The 19,178-nt window shown below is 38.3% G+C and overlaps 2 protein-coding genes and 1 pseudogene across 2 annotated transcripts; 2 read left to right on the top strand and 1 right to left on the bottom strand.

Moving 5' to 3' along the window:
- The first annotated feature begins 588 nt into the window (after positions 1 to 588).
- On the top strand, positions 589 to 1,939 carry si:ch211-105c13.3 (uncharacterized protein LOC325758 homolog). The gene is given in 3 exon segments (XM_043261773.1): positions 589 to 639; positions 642 to 712; positions 1,123 to 1,939. Coding segments are annotated over 3 exon segments (276 nt in total). The 5' UTR covers positions 589 to 593; the 3' UTR covers positions 1,282 to 1,939.
- Positions 1,940 to 2,088: 149 nt separating this feature from the next.
- Positions 2,089 to 4,915, top strand: s100t (S100 calcium binding protein T). Its single transcript, XM_043261772.1, has 3 exons — positions 2,089 to 3,393; positions 4,104 to 4,269; positions 4,346 to 4,915. The coding sequence occupies exons 1-3, from the start codon at positions 3,314 to 3,316 to the stop codon at positions 4,520 to 4,522; spliced, it is 423 nt and encodes a 140-aa protein (XP_043117707.1). The 5' UTR covers positions 2,089 to 3,313; the 3' UTR covers positions 4,523 to 4,915.
- Positions 4,916 to 15,495: 10,580 nt separating this feature from the next.
- On the bottom strand, positions 15,496 to 18,696 carry LOC122360839 (annotated as a pseudogene).
- Positions 18,697 to 19,178: the final 482 nt, after the last annotated feature.

Genomic DNA, 19,178 nt, shown 5'->3' with positions numbered 1-19,178 from the left:
CGATACCAAAAATTAATTCCTATACTGTATATGAACTACAGTAAAAGACTATCAGAGGACATTCATGGCAAACATCCATAATTATATTAAATAGTTATCTTAAATTCTATTCTATTCTATTATATTGTCATGTGTTTATCTGTCTTTGGCCCCAGACACTGGAATAGGCCTCATTCCCAAAACCCTGGAAAATGGATTAGACTTTACTGTAACACATTGTTTTTAAGGCTAGGCTTAACATAGCTACATCAAATTATTTATTAAATGTATTTAGTGCTCTCTGGAAATGACCTTCCGCTGTTAAAAAACGATGTTCAAAACAGATTATCGGCGTACATTTTACAAGACTTTAAAAAATGCTGGGTTTAATGCAACCTAGAGCTGAAAAAAAAATGGACAAACCCAGCAATTGGTTTGTTTTGACCCAGCGGTTGGGTTACTACTCAGAAGGTTGGATTTAACATTTAAACACACAACTGCTGGCTCAAAACAGCTCAATTCCTTGGTTTGTCAATATTATTACATAATGTGACGTTATGTAAAACAAATCCTTGTTTATAATGTATGTTCTTCTCTTCCTTACAGTTACAAATATGGAGGGTGCCATTAAAACAGTTGTCATGCAGTTCCTGTCTTCTGCACGGGAAAAGAGAACCTGGGTGGAAAGAACTTCCAAAAGTTAGTCCAAAGTCAGCTGGGAAACATCCTGAGCGTAAGTAACAAATCTCTCATTTTGCTTTTAGTTGACACATAACATGTCCATAGACTACAAGATTTTCGGTTTAATGTAGGCCTATGCATGAGTGAGTATGTTTGTTAAAAAATTATTAAATCAGTTTTTGGTTTAATTTAAGTGGTTCTTTCATGTGACAATTAAATTAAAAGTACAAATATTTTATAATCTCTCAATTAATATGAGGTCATAAGTGCTGCTTGCATAATAATTATAAACGAATTAGCTAAATTAATTCAAAGTAAAAGCAATTTAAATAATGTATAGCACGTTGCACAACACAGCAAAAAAAAAACATTGGCTTCAATGGCTGTCTGTGTTTTTAGGACTAAGCATGATTGGACAGTGCTTAATAGTTGAGGATTTCACACTCTCTCTGTCTCTCTCAGGACACTGACAGTTCTTCAGCAGTGAAGGACATGATGAAAGGCCTGGATGACAACCAGGATGGGAAGGTCAGTTTCCAGGAGTACCTGACGCTGGTGGGCTACCTGGCCAACTCACTGAGTGAGCAGAAAGCACAGAGCAGCGCGGCCGGTGGACCATAAGAAGCCCAAAATGCATTGATGACACCGTCAATCATTTGGAATGCTGGAGTCTTGAACCAGTAATGAGCGACTGAGGCTAGTTGTCACAATTCTTTCTACTTATTAAAAAGTGGCTTGCTTTTATTAATGTCAAACCGTTATTTTGGCCAAAACACGCTGTATTAACAAATAGGGTAAAATGATCCTAGATTTGCATACATAACAAAACACAACTCCTTAGCGCTTGCGACTTTCTTTTGCGACAGCTAGCCTTGGGTCTCCAGTGGAATATAAAATATGCAGTGATCTCAAAAAACCATTCAAGTCTCTAATATAACAAATTATAAATCTGTTTACATTTATGAATTTATAAAACAATGTCTGACCTGTGGCCATGTGCAAGTGCTAAATCAAGTCATTTTTGTTGCATGAGCGTTTGCTTTTCATTTCTCAGCTCCTGTGTTTTCATATATGATTTGATCGTTTTACAGGGAACAAAATATGCTTGATTAGTGTTTAAAACAAGGCATGACTGATGAATGAAAGCCATCAAATATACTAAAAACAGAGTCAATGTCACATCAGATTTGTGCATTTTAAAAAAACAAAGTGAAATGATCACAACTGGAAAATGTTTTTGTATGACCTTTCAATTAAAATATGGAAATAATGACCAAAATTTGTAAACGTTTAATACAAGCTAAAGATTGTGGTGTCCTGGGTACAGCCTGTGTCCTACATGTTTTTATGTGTGCACATTTTGTGTGTTTGGTCATTTGTGTGTGTGTGTGTGTGTGTGTGTGTGTGTTTTCAGTCCCAAACCTTGGCTGGCATATGTGTATGGACACCTTTTGCTTAATGATGAATTAACACCTGTGCAGCAGTATCAGGTGTGACAGGACCACTTGTAGTCAGATGCTCACCCAACACACACACACACACACCTGAGAGATTATCAGCACCTCTAAAGACCCTTGGGTTGTTAGTAACTACATGTGTACCATGTAACCTTGTTTGGCCTGTAACATAATCAGTCCTCAGGCACCTGACCCCATTTCATCTTATGGCTTATGTGCCATTATGCTTATAATTGTAGAAAAGTGCATTAAGAAATGAACTGCAAATATATAGACTTATATACTTATATATAAATGTGTTGGATAGATATAGATAGAATTACACCATCAAGAACCTTGACCAATCTCTAAGAGTATATTGTCATCTCATTGTATATTCTTTATCACATAATGTAAATAATACAGAAATTAGTATACCTTTTAAATATATATTTATATGTATAAATCATATTTTAAAGCATAACTGCTGGTAAAGGAGCCTTTTTAGAGCTCAGCCGATGTTTATAGCGATGTTTGTGTGTAAGTCATCAATTACTGAGGATAAATCATTTAGTTCGGGGTGCTGACCTATCACGTCTCTAAAAGTTTAATGTGACAAGCACCAGTACATATAAATAACCTTTAGGATCAAACATATCTATTTACTCAAAAGCTCTTCTTTCAGGTAAGTCCACGTCTTCAGAGCATGTTTATATACACAAATGTCACGCTGTAGCTTGAAAACATGACCAATGATATTTATTGACACAATGCAGTTCATTGTAAATGATTTTTTTAAAGAAAATTAATACATTCAAATTTTGTTGAGATACACACATTATGCATAAACACACATTAGTAAACATTTTAACAACCACAATGTTTATATATATATATATATATATATATATATATATATATTCATGATTCACAAACTTAGCTAACAGAGTGTTGATCAATAAAACAAAACATCAATTATGTGTATTGTTTTCATTTTCTCAAGTTACCCTCTAACGCAGAGAACTTTCTCTCTTTTAATTACGACGATCATCATCGCATTTACACCTTTATATAACACTTTTAGTATTTTTCCTTACATTGTGAATGTGTAAACAGAGAGGGCAAGAGGTGGGAAAAAGGTAGGCAGAGACAAATGATGGATGGAAGAAGGGAGGAGTGTAAGGTATGATGGGAGGAGGACCATGTAGGTATATAAGATGCTGCTCATCGTCTCCCGTCTTCACCAGCATTCATCTCTCCTCAAGGAACAGAAGAGCAACAACCTTCTAACAACAAGGTAAGGGGAAGAAACAGACGGATTGAAGAACAGACTGTAATTGTAATTTTAGAGATGTTTCTAATGAGCGTCTGGACATGATATGCTTGGTCAGACCACACGCTAAAGAAAAGTTTCATTTAATAATCTGCTATAGGACGTGATTCCTTAAAGTGGCTCTCTACCTCAAGTTTTGTGCGGCTAGTGGCTCATCTCTGTATAGTATCTTAAGAGGTTTTTCTTATCTGCTGAGGTTATTTTTGCCAACACAACCCAATATGTTTATCAGATCATCCATCAGGAAAGGACTAAGCTTAACCAAGGGCAGTGCTTGGTTAAATGTGTGTGTGTGTGTGTGTGTAGTGAGTTGTGGGCACTGAGATTGGCTCGGATTACACTTGGCCGGGTAACTTCCTCCCCAGGTTCGGAGTGTTTTCTCCAGTTTAGGATTTCACTCTTATCAGGCGAGTCACATTTCCCTTCTGTAGTTAAGTTAAGCCCTTTGTAGGATGATCCGGAGAGCGAAGGAGGGGGGTCAAAGCACGTTGCGCGGAGAATATATAACTGCTGTTTTTACTGTTGTGAAAGAAGAAAATATGTCTTTTAAATATTTTGAAAAAGAGCCAGAAATACTCTCCCTAAAGAAACCTTTTGTGCATCCTTGAGTGCATTTATAAATAGAGCCTAAATACAGGCGTTCGCTACAGTGACCAATAACTCTTTCTTTCCAGAATGTCTAATATTCTCAACTCAGAGAATGCCTCCACTCTGGAGAGCGCCATGCAGCTGATGATCCAGACATTCCACAAGTACTCTGGAAACGAGGGAGACAAATATACTCTTAGCAGGCAGGAACTCAAAGAGATGCTAACGCAGGAACTGGGCAACTACCTTGGGGTAAGGAGAAAACCGAGTTTTGATTTCTTGGTGAATGTCATTGAATAACTTTACCTGCGTCTCTTTTGCTCCACAGAATGCACAGGATAAGGATGCCGTAGATAAAGTTATGGGAGACCTGGATTCAAACAACGACGGTGAGGTGGACTTCACGGAGTTCGTCATCCTCGTTGGTGCCCTCACTGTCGCCTGCAACGACTTCTTCCTCGAGTATCATGAAAAGGATGGAAAGAAGCCTGAAAAGAGTGATTAGAGTTGCATTTCTCTGAACAAAAGCCAACACATGACCAGCGAATGATGATGAGGGGGAAATGAGGGGAGAAGGGGAATATGTGTGTGTGTGTGTGTGTGTATGAATCTTCCTTACTGATATGATATTTTACTGATACTTTTTACTGATAAGTTTCACATCATCTCCGCATCCACATCCTGCATGCATGCAATCCTCGGTACACAAAATTTTTTCACGAGGCACATGTTTCCAGACCCCTGGACCTGTTAGAAGCATTGGGAATGAGATTGTGACATGGTCTTTGTTGAATATGTGAATATGTGTTTCTTCCTTTCTTTTGTTTTTTAACAATTGGAGTTGTTTATTTGAAAATAATCTCTCCATATAACAATAAAGGGCAGATTTGAAATTAAATAAATGCAGTTGGTGCACTTTTTTGCTGCAAGTGCAGGGTAATGTTAACTGTTTTGTATTTTGTCAATGATTTTGAGAATGAAGTAAAAATGGGATATAATTAACAACTTTAAGCAAAAACTGATGAAAATGTAAAAAGAAAGAACAGAGGGCATTAATAGTATATCAGAGTTTTTTTCAGAAAGAATGATTGTTTGAATTTATCCAATTTACGAGTGAATTTACTATACGCAACTTCTGAAAATATGCACCATGTATAGCTTACTAAGAGGTTTTTGAATTATAATAATAAAGATTATTCATAGATTATAAATGATACAACATAAAATCCAAATGTCATAATTATACAAAAATAGATATATTCTCACACCAAGACAGAATTCTTATAAAGGACATTTAACAACTTTTTAGCTAATAACTCTTGAATTCTAGCTTTAACCCTGAAAAATGGTACATTTGATTTTATTGATCGACAAGCTCAAAAAAGAAATTTTTGATAAACTACAGCAGATCAGTCAGATCTTTACCAAACTTTAAAGGTCAACTCTAGACTTTGCTGGAGAAAATAAATTTCATTTTGTAGATACAATTTTTAAATATGTTTTTCTGGTTTGACCCATTTTAACTAACAAGTATATATACTGCATGCAAAAACATAAAATGTCTCAAACCATGTCCATATAAAGAAGAAGTCATTTGGAAGAAACGTGTTTAGTTTCATGAATTTTGAAGCTGTGTTTTAAATTTCGGATTTGTTGAATTGCTTTACTGCTGTCAAAAGTTTAGTATCCAAAATATTGCTTACATGTGTGTGCTGTGTATATTTGTTATGTATATATAAATACAAATACACACACTTTCATGTATATATTTAGAAAAATATGTAATTTATATGTATTAAATATATTTGTTAATAGTATTAATTATATAAATATAAATATAGAAGTAAATACAAATATAATTAAAAATAAAATATTCTCTAAATACATTCTGCATGTGTATATTTATCGATACATAATAATTATTATGTTATTAAACAAATGTAAATTATTATGTAAACAATTTTTTTATTTTGGATTTTTCTGAAACTCTAAGGAGTGGGGAAGATACAAACTCCATAACTGTAGGACCCATAGAAGGTATGCAGATGTCCATCTACTCAACACATTCTCTGATATGACTCAGTGACCTCAAATACTCAGTTATAGACTTTAGTATTTTTTTTTATATGAATTCAATAATTTTATTAAATATATTCATAAACATGTACACATATCTTATACACAGACAGAAGTTCTCTAATACACTTATCTATCTTATACACTTATATCTTATCTTATATCTACATTTATCTTATGTAACTTCTACACTGAACTATCTTAAGTATTGAATAAGAATAGTAGTATATCTTTAACTAAGTATCTTTAAATATTATTGTAAAGTATTGCTGGTCCAAGTCGAGCGCCAAGGCGTGGATGGAGGGACAGGAAAGCCACATATGTGACAGCTGTTGTGACAGTTCTTCATGTATTACTCCACGACCTGCTTTAAAAAATCAGCATTAACAGCCTAAAGACATTACAAATTTAATTTGGCAAACAACCAAACAATTAATTAATCTTAGACTTAGTACCTTAAACCAATCATGGAGAAGCATCTTCTCCAGATTGATCCTCCGCTTTGATCAGACTGCAAACACGAAGCTATGATCTGGCAGCATTCTGTCCAAAAAGACGAGACACGTTTGATTTATTAGCTTATTCTTTACACCTGCTCTCTTTCAAGCTACCGGTCTTTTTGAGTGGTTTCGTTCTTCTTTGATGAAGATCTTACCTTGTGACAGGCCAGGTCTGGTCCAGCTCCTCTTACTGATCAGATGGAGGTCGTATTCTGTGGGATAATACCCACAGGCCATCAAGAACAGGAGGATTCCTAGCGACCACACTGTTGTAGGCTTCGCATGGTATCTGCCTTTCACGGTGACCTCTGGTGGACAGTACAGTTTTGTGCCTGGAGGAAAGAGATTTCATTCCTTCAATACATTTACACATCATGTTGACTCATTTATACAGGATGTAATTCTGTGAGATAATGAACAAAGCCATACATACCACTGAAGACTTTATAGCCATATCTCTGCATTTGCACCACAACCAAAAGTCAATTAATTTCACCTCCATGTTGTCTGGGTTTACCAGGAGGTTTTCCAATTTTATGTCCCGGTGAAAGACTCCACGCTTGATACAGCTGTTAGCGGCTTCGATGACCTGCCACATGATCTTTTGGCGGTGACCTCATCGAGACGCTCTCCGTGGAGCTTAACAAAAGTCTTTAAATCCACGCAGGGCATGGGCCGCTCCATGACCATGGTATAGTGGTCTTCGTTGTCCTCCCAGTCCAGAAGTTTTATGATCTCGGGAGGTCTGGGGCTTTTATTGGCCGTGAGAGTCAGAGCTATCTCCATCGGGATGGCTTCGGGATGACCAGGCTGGAGGAAAGGAAATATGCTTAGATGGAGATGGTTTCCCAAACAATGACTTGGTTCACAAATCAGAACAGTTTGCCTGCCAAAAACGTATTTATAGTCTGTGATTAATACTATTAAAAGATGTTAAACTGAAAACAGTGACTGAGAAGCAGTAATAAAGAAAGCGCAGCTTATACTCACCACTCTGATATAAGACATCTTTGGTGACTTCACAGAAAATTTTACTGCCACCTGATCAACAAAACAGAACAAAAAGAGATAAAAATAAGCATGTGCACAGAGGTCTTATCGGTCTAGCCATTAATTCTGAAGAGGTGTGCAAAGTTAAGTAAGTAAAATCAATCGAAACCTTAAGTCCATCCTCGCGCGAGTCCTTTATAGACGAAGCCAAATCCGCCTTGACCCAGTTTTTCGCCAATCTTGTAATGGTCATGGATGTGGCCTTATAAAAAAAAAAAAATATATATGCAGTTAGTATCAAATACAATTTCATAAATATTTTATTTCACTGTAAATATATATATATAAATATATACACTGTATATAATAATAAAATAATAATAAGTACAATTAACTTTATGTTCCATTAACTTTAGAAATTAGTTGAGTCTTGTGTAAAAAAACTAAACAAAACTGAATTTTTGGGGGAGTTCATGTAAAAACACAACTTATTGATCATCATTTACAGTATTTAGAATTCATAATAACATTTTGAAATTCTCATTGATTTATAATTCTTACCTTTGCCAGGGCATCCTGCTCCAGCTGTTTCTTAGCAGCAACAGGGTGGACTTTGGAAGCTGGAGCTATGTGAATCAAATCGAATAAATCAGTAAGATACCATATATTCAAATTAGAATGGTTCTTGTTTTGGGAAAGCCATTTGTCGTTTAAAAAAAAAAAAAGGAAGAAGAACAAGAAGAACAGAAGTTCTAGAAATGAAAAAGTCAGCCTAAATTCAAAACATGACACGCTGATGTGATTGTACCATCTGTAATCGTCTGATATGATCCAGCTTCTGCCTGGTACTTCTTTTCAGCTTTAGCCAGATCGTATTTAGAGGCTCTCTGATGAGGAAAACGGAGAGCTAACCACCTCCAGAAACTCTTTTTCTCCTCTCTTTCTGCCTCCTTTCCACCATCAATGCCACCAGCAACAACAGGCGCCTCATCAAGCCGATGAGGAGAATGGTTCTCCGCCGTGTTGTAAGAAGTGTGTTTGACAAGAACACATGGTTCTTGTACACACTTTTTCTGAATCAATTTTTTGATTCGTGAAAGTAATGTCATTATAACAATACTTGTTTGTATCTCAATAAAAGCCAGAAAGCAATCACTATCAACCTACACTCCGAAACTTAAACCCACAAAATGAGAAAGTTCCAAGCCTAGTCGAGACGTTCTAAACGTGACGTCATAACAGCCTGACGGAACAGCTGAGATTAAAAAAAAAAAAAAAAAAAAAAAAAAAACATATTTAAAAAAATACAACGAGTGGTCCCTCCCTACTTAAATTGTCTGTTGTTATAAGGACTTTTATTCTGACGGGGGGGAAAGAGCGCTGAGCGGTGCATAGAAAAATAAAGTGGAGAAAAAGAGCTCGTCCGTATTCGATAGTTTTATTTATATAAACAATTAGATAAAGCCCCCAAAACACCCACAAACGCACAAGCAAAGCGTTACACTGGTGGCAGCGGTGTTTTGACGGATATTCGATATTTTTACATATATATACATATACACTTTATTTTGTTTTCGCCGGCGCCTTGCACGAGCGCAGTGTCTGCATCTACGTGATACCAGCGGGATTCCGTGAAGTTTGGTGTGCCGTTAATAACGTAAGAGATGTCAGATGAGGAAGCTCAAGTGCTGCAGGAGAACAGTGCTCATACCTCGCGGCCGCGCACAAAATACCCCGAAAGACATCCCATTACCGCCGCCATTTCGCAACGACGGCATTTCGAGTCATTTCAGCTGTGGGCTCGTCGTTATGAGGTGATTCAAGAGGCTCGCTATAAAGATAGCGGCGTTGATTTGGATGCAGTGTTAGCAGCAGAGTTACCTACTAGACTACCACTTGAACTGTTCATTGTTTGGGACAATTTTCCATCTGAAATTGAGCACTCATTCAAAGCAGCGAATGAGCACTCATTCAAAGAACCGCAAGAGGCGTTTGGCCAGAAGGACCTTATTGTATCATTTGAAACATTTCCAAATTCAGGTCTTAAATTACCTAATGAACCAATGGAAGTGTATGCAGCAGACATATGTAGACTGGTCAAAGAAGCTTTTCCTGATTTTGAACAAAACGCATCTGAATACATGAGACTGTCACGATTTCTGTCAGGTTTAGATCAAGAACTCCAGATTAAATGTCACGAGAGGGGGGTGAAAACGTTCAAAGACGCCTTCCAAGTTGCCACCCAAGCTGAACGGGCATGTAAAGCAGCCAAATTGGTACAGCCAGTTTCATTTACGATCAGAGAGGATTCAAGGGCACAGACAGTGAATGTTATTTCTGACACTGACACTCTCTTATTGAAGCAAGCTGTTGTTGGCCTTACAAACACAGTCAAAGATCTAAGTAAGGATGTCTCAGCACTAAAACTTCAGCTGCATGATCAACATGGCCGATCTCATCAAGCCCCATCGCCAAGTCGTCATAGCCCAACAAGATATGCCACGGAATGGAGTGCACCATACGGTTGTTTATCTAGCAAGCATCCCGCTGACCCGCAGAGACCAGGTACGGAAAACAGCATGACACATACCAGCGTAATGACAGAGGGGACTTCACACCACAGCGCAGAGACAGGTTTGAGGATTGCTATTCTCCAAGATACTCCACTGCAACTGCCACTGACCACTACGTGGATTACCAACGGGACGACGGCAGGACACCATGGCTTCTAGCAACTCGTCATTACATTGACGCAGTCCAAGCCCTCATCACAGACGTGTCACCTTTGAAAACTACCAAGACCATCATTACAGACCTCAGCAGCACAGCCTGGATCAACAGAGTGGTTTGTCTGATGTCTACCCAGATCTTCGCAGCTATCGTCAGGGAAACTTCCTTTAGCTGATGCGGTGGGACACACATCAGCTATTTCACCACCAGCACCATATGACACAGAACAGCTGACAACCACAGATGCCAGACATGCAGAGAATGGATGCTCTCCTGTTGCAGGCATGACGGACACTAGTACAGCACACATCAGTGGTATTGTTGAAGGTACCGACATGCACATCATGATAGACACTGGGTCTAGTATTTCATTTATTAACGAAACTACCCGTACGTCCTTCATTGCGTAAAAGACCACTGAAGAGTACTTTCATTCTGTCAAAATCTGTAACTGGTCAGAATTTAGATTTAGTCTGGGAACTGGTGACTGTTAACCTCAGATTAGGTACACTGACATTACAACATGACGTGCACGTCATCAGAAATGTGAATCAGGGTATAATACTTGGTTGGGATTTTCTTCGAAACACCAAGCAGTCTTGAATGTGAGTAAATGTACACGTTGCCTTTATGACCAAACTTTGCCGCTGTTAAGCAAATCTCAACCTGTACACTGTACAGCTCAGATTACTGTGACAACTACCATTCCAGCCAATTGTGAGATGCACTGTACAGCACAACTTGTCCCATCTGCTGTTAATGCAGGTTTAGCAGATGGATACTGTGGGTTGTTTGAGCCATATATATTTAAGTTAGATGGTATTGCAGTTGCACGCACCCTTACATTTGCTAAAAGTGGTCAAACTGTAGTGCGACTCATGAATCCAACTAACAGCCCTTTTGTACTGCAACCAGGTATGCAATTGGGGGAGTTCACTCCAGTCAACTCAAATGATGTTCTTGAGCACTCTTGATGTTGTGTGTAATGTGTCTGCCCCATCTACACAGGAGTCACCTCAATGCAAAGCTCAAAGTGCGGATCTCTCTGATTCTCAGGTGAACAAATTGCATTCACTGTTACATGAGTTTTATGACGTCTTTAGTGAAAGCCCTACAGACTTTGGTAGAACAAACATAGTCCTGCACAAAATCAATTCTGACAATGCAAATCCCATACAGAAACATGCTTATCGCACTTCCCCTCAGATTCAGGAGGAGATTCAGACACATGTGGATGACATGGTGGCAAAAGGCATTGTGGAAGCCAGTCATAGCCCTTGGGCTGCGCCTATAGTTACGGTGCAAAAGAAAGATGGCTCCTGGCGTTTTGTGTAGATTATAGGGGCCTTAATTCTGTCCCCATTAAAGATGCCCATCCATTGCCTAGAACAGATGACACTTTGGATGCACTAAGAGGTTCATCTATATTCAGAACTATGGATCTTTCATCTGGATATTGGCAAGTGCAACTTCATGACGCAGATAAACCAAAACGGCTTTCACCACGGGGTGCGTTTATTGTATCAGTTTACAGTGATGCCGATGGGCCTTGTCAATCGCCGCCCACTTTTCAACACTTGATGCAAGTAGTGCTGCGGGGCCTGTCCTGGAAAACATGTCTTGTATATTTAGACGATATCATTGTCTATAGCAGTGGTTTTCAACCTGTGGGCCGCAACGGTATTGCAGGGGGGCCGCCAGCTATTATCAATAGAAATAATAATATTGCTAATGTACGTAAAAATGTGTAGTAATAATTAAATATCATAATTAATTAAATAACAAAAAAATAATAATAAACTGTTACTATGCGTTCACTATTCCAGGTCGTTGATTGGTTTAAAAACAACCCACTTGATTTAGGCTATGTAACATATTTTTGCTGCATACATTTAAATTTTTTTTTTTTTTTTTTTTTTTTTTTTTGCAGTGGGCATGGAAACATATGTGTTTGGTTGTGTGGGCTGTGAGTTAAAAAGGTTGGGAACCACTGGTCTATAGCAAGAATTTCAGTGAGCACAGGCAGCACTTGAGAGGGTTTTCCAGCGTCTGAGAGCAGCAAACCTGAAGCTAAAACCAACTAAATGTTCTTTTGCTCAACCACAAGTGACATTTCTGGGCCATGTTGTATCATCTGCGGGTCTTCAACCAGATGGGAAGGATATTGAGAAAGTCAAGGATTGGCCTACGTCAGAAAGTCCTCACGGAAGTTGGAGCCTTCTTAGGTTTATGTTCCTATTACAGACGTTTCATTCACTGCTTTGCTCAAATTTCAGAGCCACTGCACGCTAACTCAGAAAGGGAAGTTGTTTGTTTGGACTGAGACAGAACAGGACGCATTCAATTCCCTACGACATGCACTTACACATGCTCCAGTTCTTTCTTATCCAGACTTTTCAAAAGAGTTTTTACTTTTACAGATGCTTCCAATACAGCCATTGGATGTGTTTTATCTCAGCTAAAGGCTGACAGCAAAGAAAGGGTCATCGCATATGGTAGTCATGTCTTGAAACGATGGTCCACCTATGACAGGGAGTTGTGGGCTATCGTTTGGTCCATTGCCATTTCCGTCAGTACCTCATGGGCCACTCTTTTCGGATCATCACAGACCATAAACCCTTGCTCAGTCTTAGGAGAATGGTTCTGGATGGCGATCCAACAGGTCGCAGAGCAAGGTGGGCTCTAGAGATTCAACTCTATGACTGGACTATTGAGTACCGGCATGGCCATAAACATGCCAACGCAGATGCCATGTCTCGCAGACCTAACAAGGAGAGTAGGGAGACTTCTACTACCTCTTCGAACAAGACTGTCCATTTAGTGTCCATTTCAACACAAGCTGAGATCACTGAACCGCATGCTACTTCTGCGCAGCCTGCTGCTTCTGATACATGTTCTGGGGCTGAACCTTCAAATTCTGCTCTCTCTACCGATTCCAGCATTACATGCTTGGGTATGGGAAATGAAGATATACAGCAGGCTAAGACAGCTGACCCTGTCCTAAGTGTTGTTGCTGAATGGGTATCAAGTAATAAGAGACCTCCGTATTCAGTGCTAAAAAAAGAAACTACAAGCGAACTGAGGCATTTCTGAAAAGAGCTACTCTAGGAACCCCAAATGAATATGCACATCCTATACTCAGCCGATTGCGTTCTGCATTCAATACGGTTGCAGTCAATATTTAGACAGAAAACCAGTAGAGTGAATGACAACAAGGTCAGGACGTTCTGTGAATCCGCCAATAAGATATAGGGAATTATAATGTCTTCATTTATACCTTTGTCTTTCTTCCCATTTGCTATTACATTCCTGAGTATATGGTTCTGAGGGTATGGTAGTAAACACAATGGGCTAATGAAAAAATATGTTATTGTTATATGCATTTTGCTAAAGTTTGCTTTTGTTGAAACTTTGGGATTGTGGTTTTTCCTACCTGAAATTTTTTTGTGCTTGAAATTACGTTCTTACTAATGTGTGATTTTGTTGTGTTCTTCGAGTAACGAGGACGTTTCTTTTCGGAAAGGGAAGTAGTGTAAGAAAAAAAACGATTTTATTTTGTGTTAGAAATACCCTCCCTCCTCATGTTAAATTGCCTGTTGTTATAAGGACTTTTGTTCTGACGGGGAAAAGAGCGTGAGCGGTGAATAGAAAAATAAAGTGGAGAAAAAGAGCTTGTCCGTATTCGATGGTTTTATTTATGTAAACATTTAGATAAAGCCCGAAAACACTCACAAACGCACAAGCAAAGCGTTACATTATTACTGGCTCGTTCGGTCTCTGGTTCTTCCAGACTGCATTCGAGAGGATGAAATGCTGTGTGAACGGAACATTTCGGGACTCACACCTGGCTGTAAGTAAATTCGGTCGTCAATCCCGATAGAAAGTGACAGTGAACGTGGCGGATGTCTAATGATATTTGATAGGGTTGGCTGTATTCCGCGGCGAAAGGACGAGTTTTTTGACAGATTAAAAAATAAGCATTCACGAGTGAAAATGCAAGTATAAAGAGTTATTTAGTCTACCACATAGTTTTACCACGTTACGTTTCTTTGATAGGCAAACTTTTGGATCCATCTTCTCTTCTCTGATGGTTGTACTGGTTTTCTGAGGGTATGAAAATATTTTTTTTATAGCTCCCACAAGCATTATCCTTTATTTTTGTGATATTGTCAGAGCCATATTCATAGACCTTTACTTATTGCACTTAATTTTATTCAACTGAAATTATGTTTCGCACCATTTTGAGTGAAACTGGCAAAATCAACCCTGACCCTAATGAATATAAAACAAGACACTGACTGTATGTAAATAATGTCGTGAAAAGACAAATGAGAGCCACAACATGGTGTAAAAATGAACACCGACAAAAGTCTTGAGCGTTAGAGGGCAGTATTGAAACCATGTCCATATAAAGAAGAAGAAGTCATTTGGAAGAAACGTGTTTAGTTTCATGAATTTTGAAGCTGTGTTTTAAATTTGGATTTGTTGAATTGCTTTACTGCTGTCAAAAGTTTAGTATCCAAAATATTGCTTACATGTGTGTGCTGTGTATATTTGTTATGTATATATAAATACAAATACACACACTTTCATGTATATATTTAGAAAAATATGTAATTTATATGTATTAAATATATTTGTTAATAGTATTAATTATATAAATATAAATATAGAAGTAAATACAAGTATAATTAAAAAATAAAATATTCTCTAAATACATTCTGCATGTGTATATTTATCGATACATAATAATTACATATGTTATGTAAACAAATTTTTTTTATTTTGGATTTTTCTGAAACTCTAAGGAGTGGGGAAGATACAAACTCCATAACTGTAGGACCCATAGAAGGTATGCAGATGTCCATCTACTCAACACATTCTCTGATATGACTCAGTGACCTCAAATACTCAATTATAGACTTTAGTATTTTTTTATTATGAATTCAATAATTTTATTAAATATATTCATAAACATGTACACATATCTTATACACAGACAGAACTTCTCTAATACACTTATCTATCTTATACACTTATATCTTATCTTATATCTACATTTATCTTATGTAACTTCTACACTGAACTATCTTAAGTATTGAATAAGAATAGTAGTATATCTTTAACTAAGTATCTTTAAATATTATTGTAAAGTATTGCTGGTCCAAGTCGAGCGCCAAGGCGTGGATGGAGGGACAGGAAAGCCACATATGTGACAGCTGTTGTGACAGTTCTTCATGTATTACTCCACGACCTGCTTTAAAAAATCAGCATTAACAGCCTAAAGACATTACAAATTTAATTTGGCAAACAACCAAACAATTAATTAATCTTAGACTTAGTACCTTAAACCAATCATGGAGAAGCATCTTCTCCAGATTGATCCTCCGCTTTGGATCAGACTGCAAACACGAAGCTATGATCTGGCAGCATTCTGTCCAAAAAGACGAGACACGTTTGATTTATTAGCTTATTCTTTACACCTGCTCTCTTTCAAGCTACCGGTCTTTTTGAGTGGTTTCGTTCTTCTTTGATGAAGATCTTACCTTGTGACAGGCCAGGTCTGGTCCAGCTCCTCTTACTGATCAGATGGAGGTCGTATTCTGTGGGATAATACCCACAGGCCATCAAGAACAGGAGGATTCCTAGCGACCACACTGTTGTAGGCTTCGCATGGTATCTGCCTTTCACGGTGACCTCTGGTGGACAGTACAGTTTTGTGCCTGGAGGAAAGAGATTTCATTCCTTCAATACATTTACACATCATGTTGACTCATTTATACAGGATGTAATTCTGTGAGATAATGAACAAAGCCATACATACCACTGAAGACTTTATAGCCATATCTCTGCATTTATACGCACCACAACCAAAGTCAATTAATTTCACCTCCATGTTGTCTGGGTTTACCAGGAGGTTTTCCAATTTTATGTCCCGTGAAAGACTCCACGCTTGATACAGCTGTTAGCGGCTTCGATGACCTGCCACATGATCTTTTTGGCGGTGACCTCATCGAGGCGCTCTCCGTGGAGCTTAACAAAAGTCTTTAAATCCACGCAGGGCATGGGCCGCTCCATGACCATGGTATAGTGGTCTTCGTTGTCCTCCCAGTCCAGAAGTTTTATGATCTCGGGAGGTCTGGGGCTTTTATTGGCCGTGAGAGTCAGAGCTATCTCCATCGGGATGGCTTCGGGATGACCAGGCTGGAGGAAAGGAAATATGCTTAGATGGAGATGGTTTCCCAAACAATGACTTGGTTCACAAATCAGAACAGTTTGCCTGCCGAAAACGTATTTATAGTCTGTGATTAATACTATTAAAAGATGTTAAACTGAAAACAGTGACTGAGAAGCAGTAATAAAGAAAGCGCAGCTTATACTCACCACTCTGATATAAGACATCTTTGGTGACTTCACAGAAAATTTTACTGCCACCTGATCAACAAAACAGAACAAAAAGAGATAAAAATAAGCATGTGCACAGAGGTCTTATCGGTCTAGCCATTAATTCTGAAGAGGTGTGCAAAGTTAAGTAAGTAAAATCAATCGAAACCTTAAGTCCATCCTCGCGCCGAGTCCTTTATAGACGAAGCCAAATCCGCTTTGACCCAGTTTTTCGCCAATCTTGTAATGGTCGCGGATGTGGCCTTATAAAAAAAATATATATATATGCAGTTAGTATCAAATACAATTTCATAAATATTTTATTTCACTGTAAATATATATATATAAATATATACACTGTATATAATAATAAAATAATAATAAGTACAATTAACTTTATGTTCCATTAACTTTAGAAATTAGTTGAGTCTTGTGTAAAAAAAACTAAACAAAACTGAATTTTTTGGGGGGGAGTTCATGTAAAAACACAACTTATTGATCATCATTTACAGTATTTAGAATTCATAATAACATTTTGAAATTCTCATTGATTTATAATTCTTACCTTTGCCAGGGCATCCTGCTCCAGCTGTTTCTTAGCAGCAACAGGGTGGACTTTGGAAGCTGGAGCTATGTGAATCAAATCGAATAAATCAGTAAGATACCATATATTCAAATTAGAATGGTTCTTGTTTTGGGAAAAGCCATTTGTCGTTTAAAAAAAAAAAGGAAGAAGAACAAGAAGAACAGAAGTTCTAGAAATGAAAAAGTCAGCCTAAATTCAAAACATGACACGCTGATGTGATTGTACCATCTGTAATCGTCTGATATGATCCAGCTTCTGCCTGGTACTTCTTTTCAGCTTTAGCCAGATCGTATTTAGAGGCTCTCTGATGAGGAAAACGGAGAGCTAACCACCTCCAGAAACTCTTTTTCTCCTCTCTTTCTGCCTCCTTTCCACCATCAATGCCACCAGCAACAACAGGCGCCTCATCAAGCCGATGAGGAGAATGGTTCTCCGCCGTGTTGTAAGAAGTGTGTTTGACAAGAACACATGGTTCTTGTACACACTTTTTCTGAATCAATTTTTGATTCGTGAAAGTAATGTCATTATAACAATACTTGTATCTCAATAAAAGTCAGAAAGCAATCACTATCAACCTACACTCCGAAACTTAAACCCACAAAATGAGAAAGTTCCAAGCCTAGTCGAGACGTTCTAAACGTGACGTCATAACAGCCTGACGGAACAGCTGAGATTTAAAAAAAAAAAAAAAAAAACAAAAAAATACAACGAGTGGTCTGTATAGTGGTTTAATATTCGTGATCAGAACTCAAGGCTCACACAGCAGCAGAATTACTACGGTTGGGCCAGACAGCCACCTTCGCACACCTGTGTATTTGAAGGACTCAGAACCGCATTCTCGAAAAACACGCGCAGTGTATAAGAACAGGACTGGACATCTCTGTCACAGACTTGGGTGTACCGCGTGTTTCCATGTGTGGTTTCAGTAATTTACGGGATGGAAAAAAAACTATTTTATTTTGTGTTAGAAATACCCTCCCTACTTAAATTGTCTGTTGTTATAAGGACTTTTATTCTGACGGGGGGGGAAGACCGCTGAGCGGTGATTAGAAAAATAAAGTGGAGAAAAAGAGCTCGTCCGTATTCGATAGTTTTATTTATATAAACAATTAGATAAAGCCCCAAAACACCCACAAACGCACAAGCAAAGCGTTACACTGGTGGCAGCGGTGTTTTGTGGATATTCGATATTTTTACATATATATACATATACACTTTATTTTGTTTTCGCCGGCGCCTTGCACGAGCGCAGTGTCTGCATCTACGTGATACCAGCGGGATTCCGTGAAGTTTGGTGTGCCGTTAATAACGTAAGAGATGTCAGATGAGGAAGCTCAAGTGCTGCAGGAGAACAGTGCTCATACCTCGCGCCGCGCGCAAAATACCCGAAAGACATCCCATTACCGCCGCCATTTCGCAACGACGGCATTTCGAGTCATTTCAGCTGTGGGCTCGTCGTTATGAGGTGATTCAAGAGGCTCGCTATAAAGATAGCGGCGTTGATTTGGATGCAGTGTTAGCAGCAGAGTTACCTACTAGACTACCACTTGAACTGTTCATTGTTTGGGACAATTTTCCATCTGAAATTGAGCACTCATTCAAAGCAGCGAAAAAGAACCGCAAGAGGCGTTTGGCCAGAAGGACCTTATTGTATCATTTGAAACATTTCCAAATTCAGGTCTTAAATTACCTAATGAACCAATGGAAGTGTATGCAGCAGACATATGTAGACTGGTCAAAGAAGCTTTTCCTGATTTTGAACAAAACGCATCTGAATACATGAGACTGTCACGATTTCTGTCAGGTTTAGATCAAGAACTCCAGATTAAATGTCACGAGAGGGGGGTGAAAACGTTCAAAGACGCCTTCCAAGTTGCCACCCAAGCTGAGCGGGC

This window comes from Puntigrus tetrazona, chromosome 16, assembly GCF_018831695.1.
Source record: "Puntigrus tetrazona isolate hp1 chromosome 16, ASM1883169v1, whole genome shotgun sequence".
Classification (NCBI taxonomy): Eukaryota; Metazoa; Chordata; class Actinopteri; order Cypriniformes; family Cyprinidae; genus Puntigrus; species Puntigrus tetrazona.
Note: the sequence above shows the minus strand (reverse complement) of the source record. Positions and strands in the feature narration are given on the sequence as shown.

Coding starts and splice junctions, on each gene's coding strand:
- s100t (XM_043261772.1), top strand. CDS start 3,314: ATGCTGCTCATCGTCTCCCGTCTTCACCAGCATTCATCTCTCCTCAAG. Junction 3,394..4,103: donor AACAACCTTCTAACAACAAG/GTAAGGGGAAGA, acceptor CTTTCTTTCCAG/AATGTCTAATATTCTCAACT. Junction 4,270..4,345: donor AACTGGGCAACTACCTTGGG/GTAAGGAGAAAA, acceptor TTTGCTCCACAG/AATGCACAGGATAAGGATGC.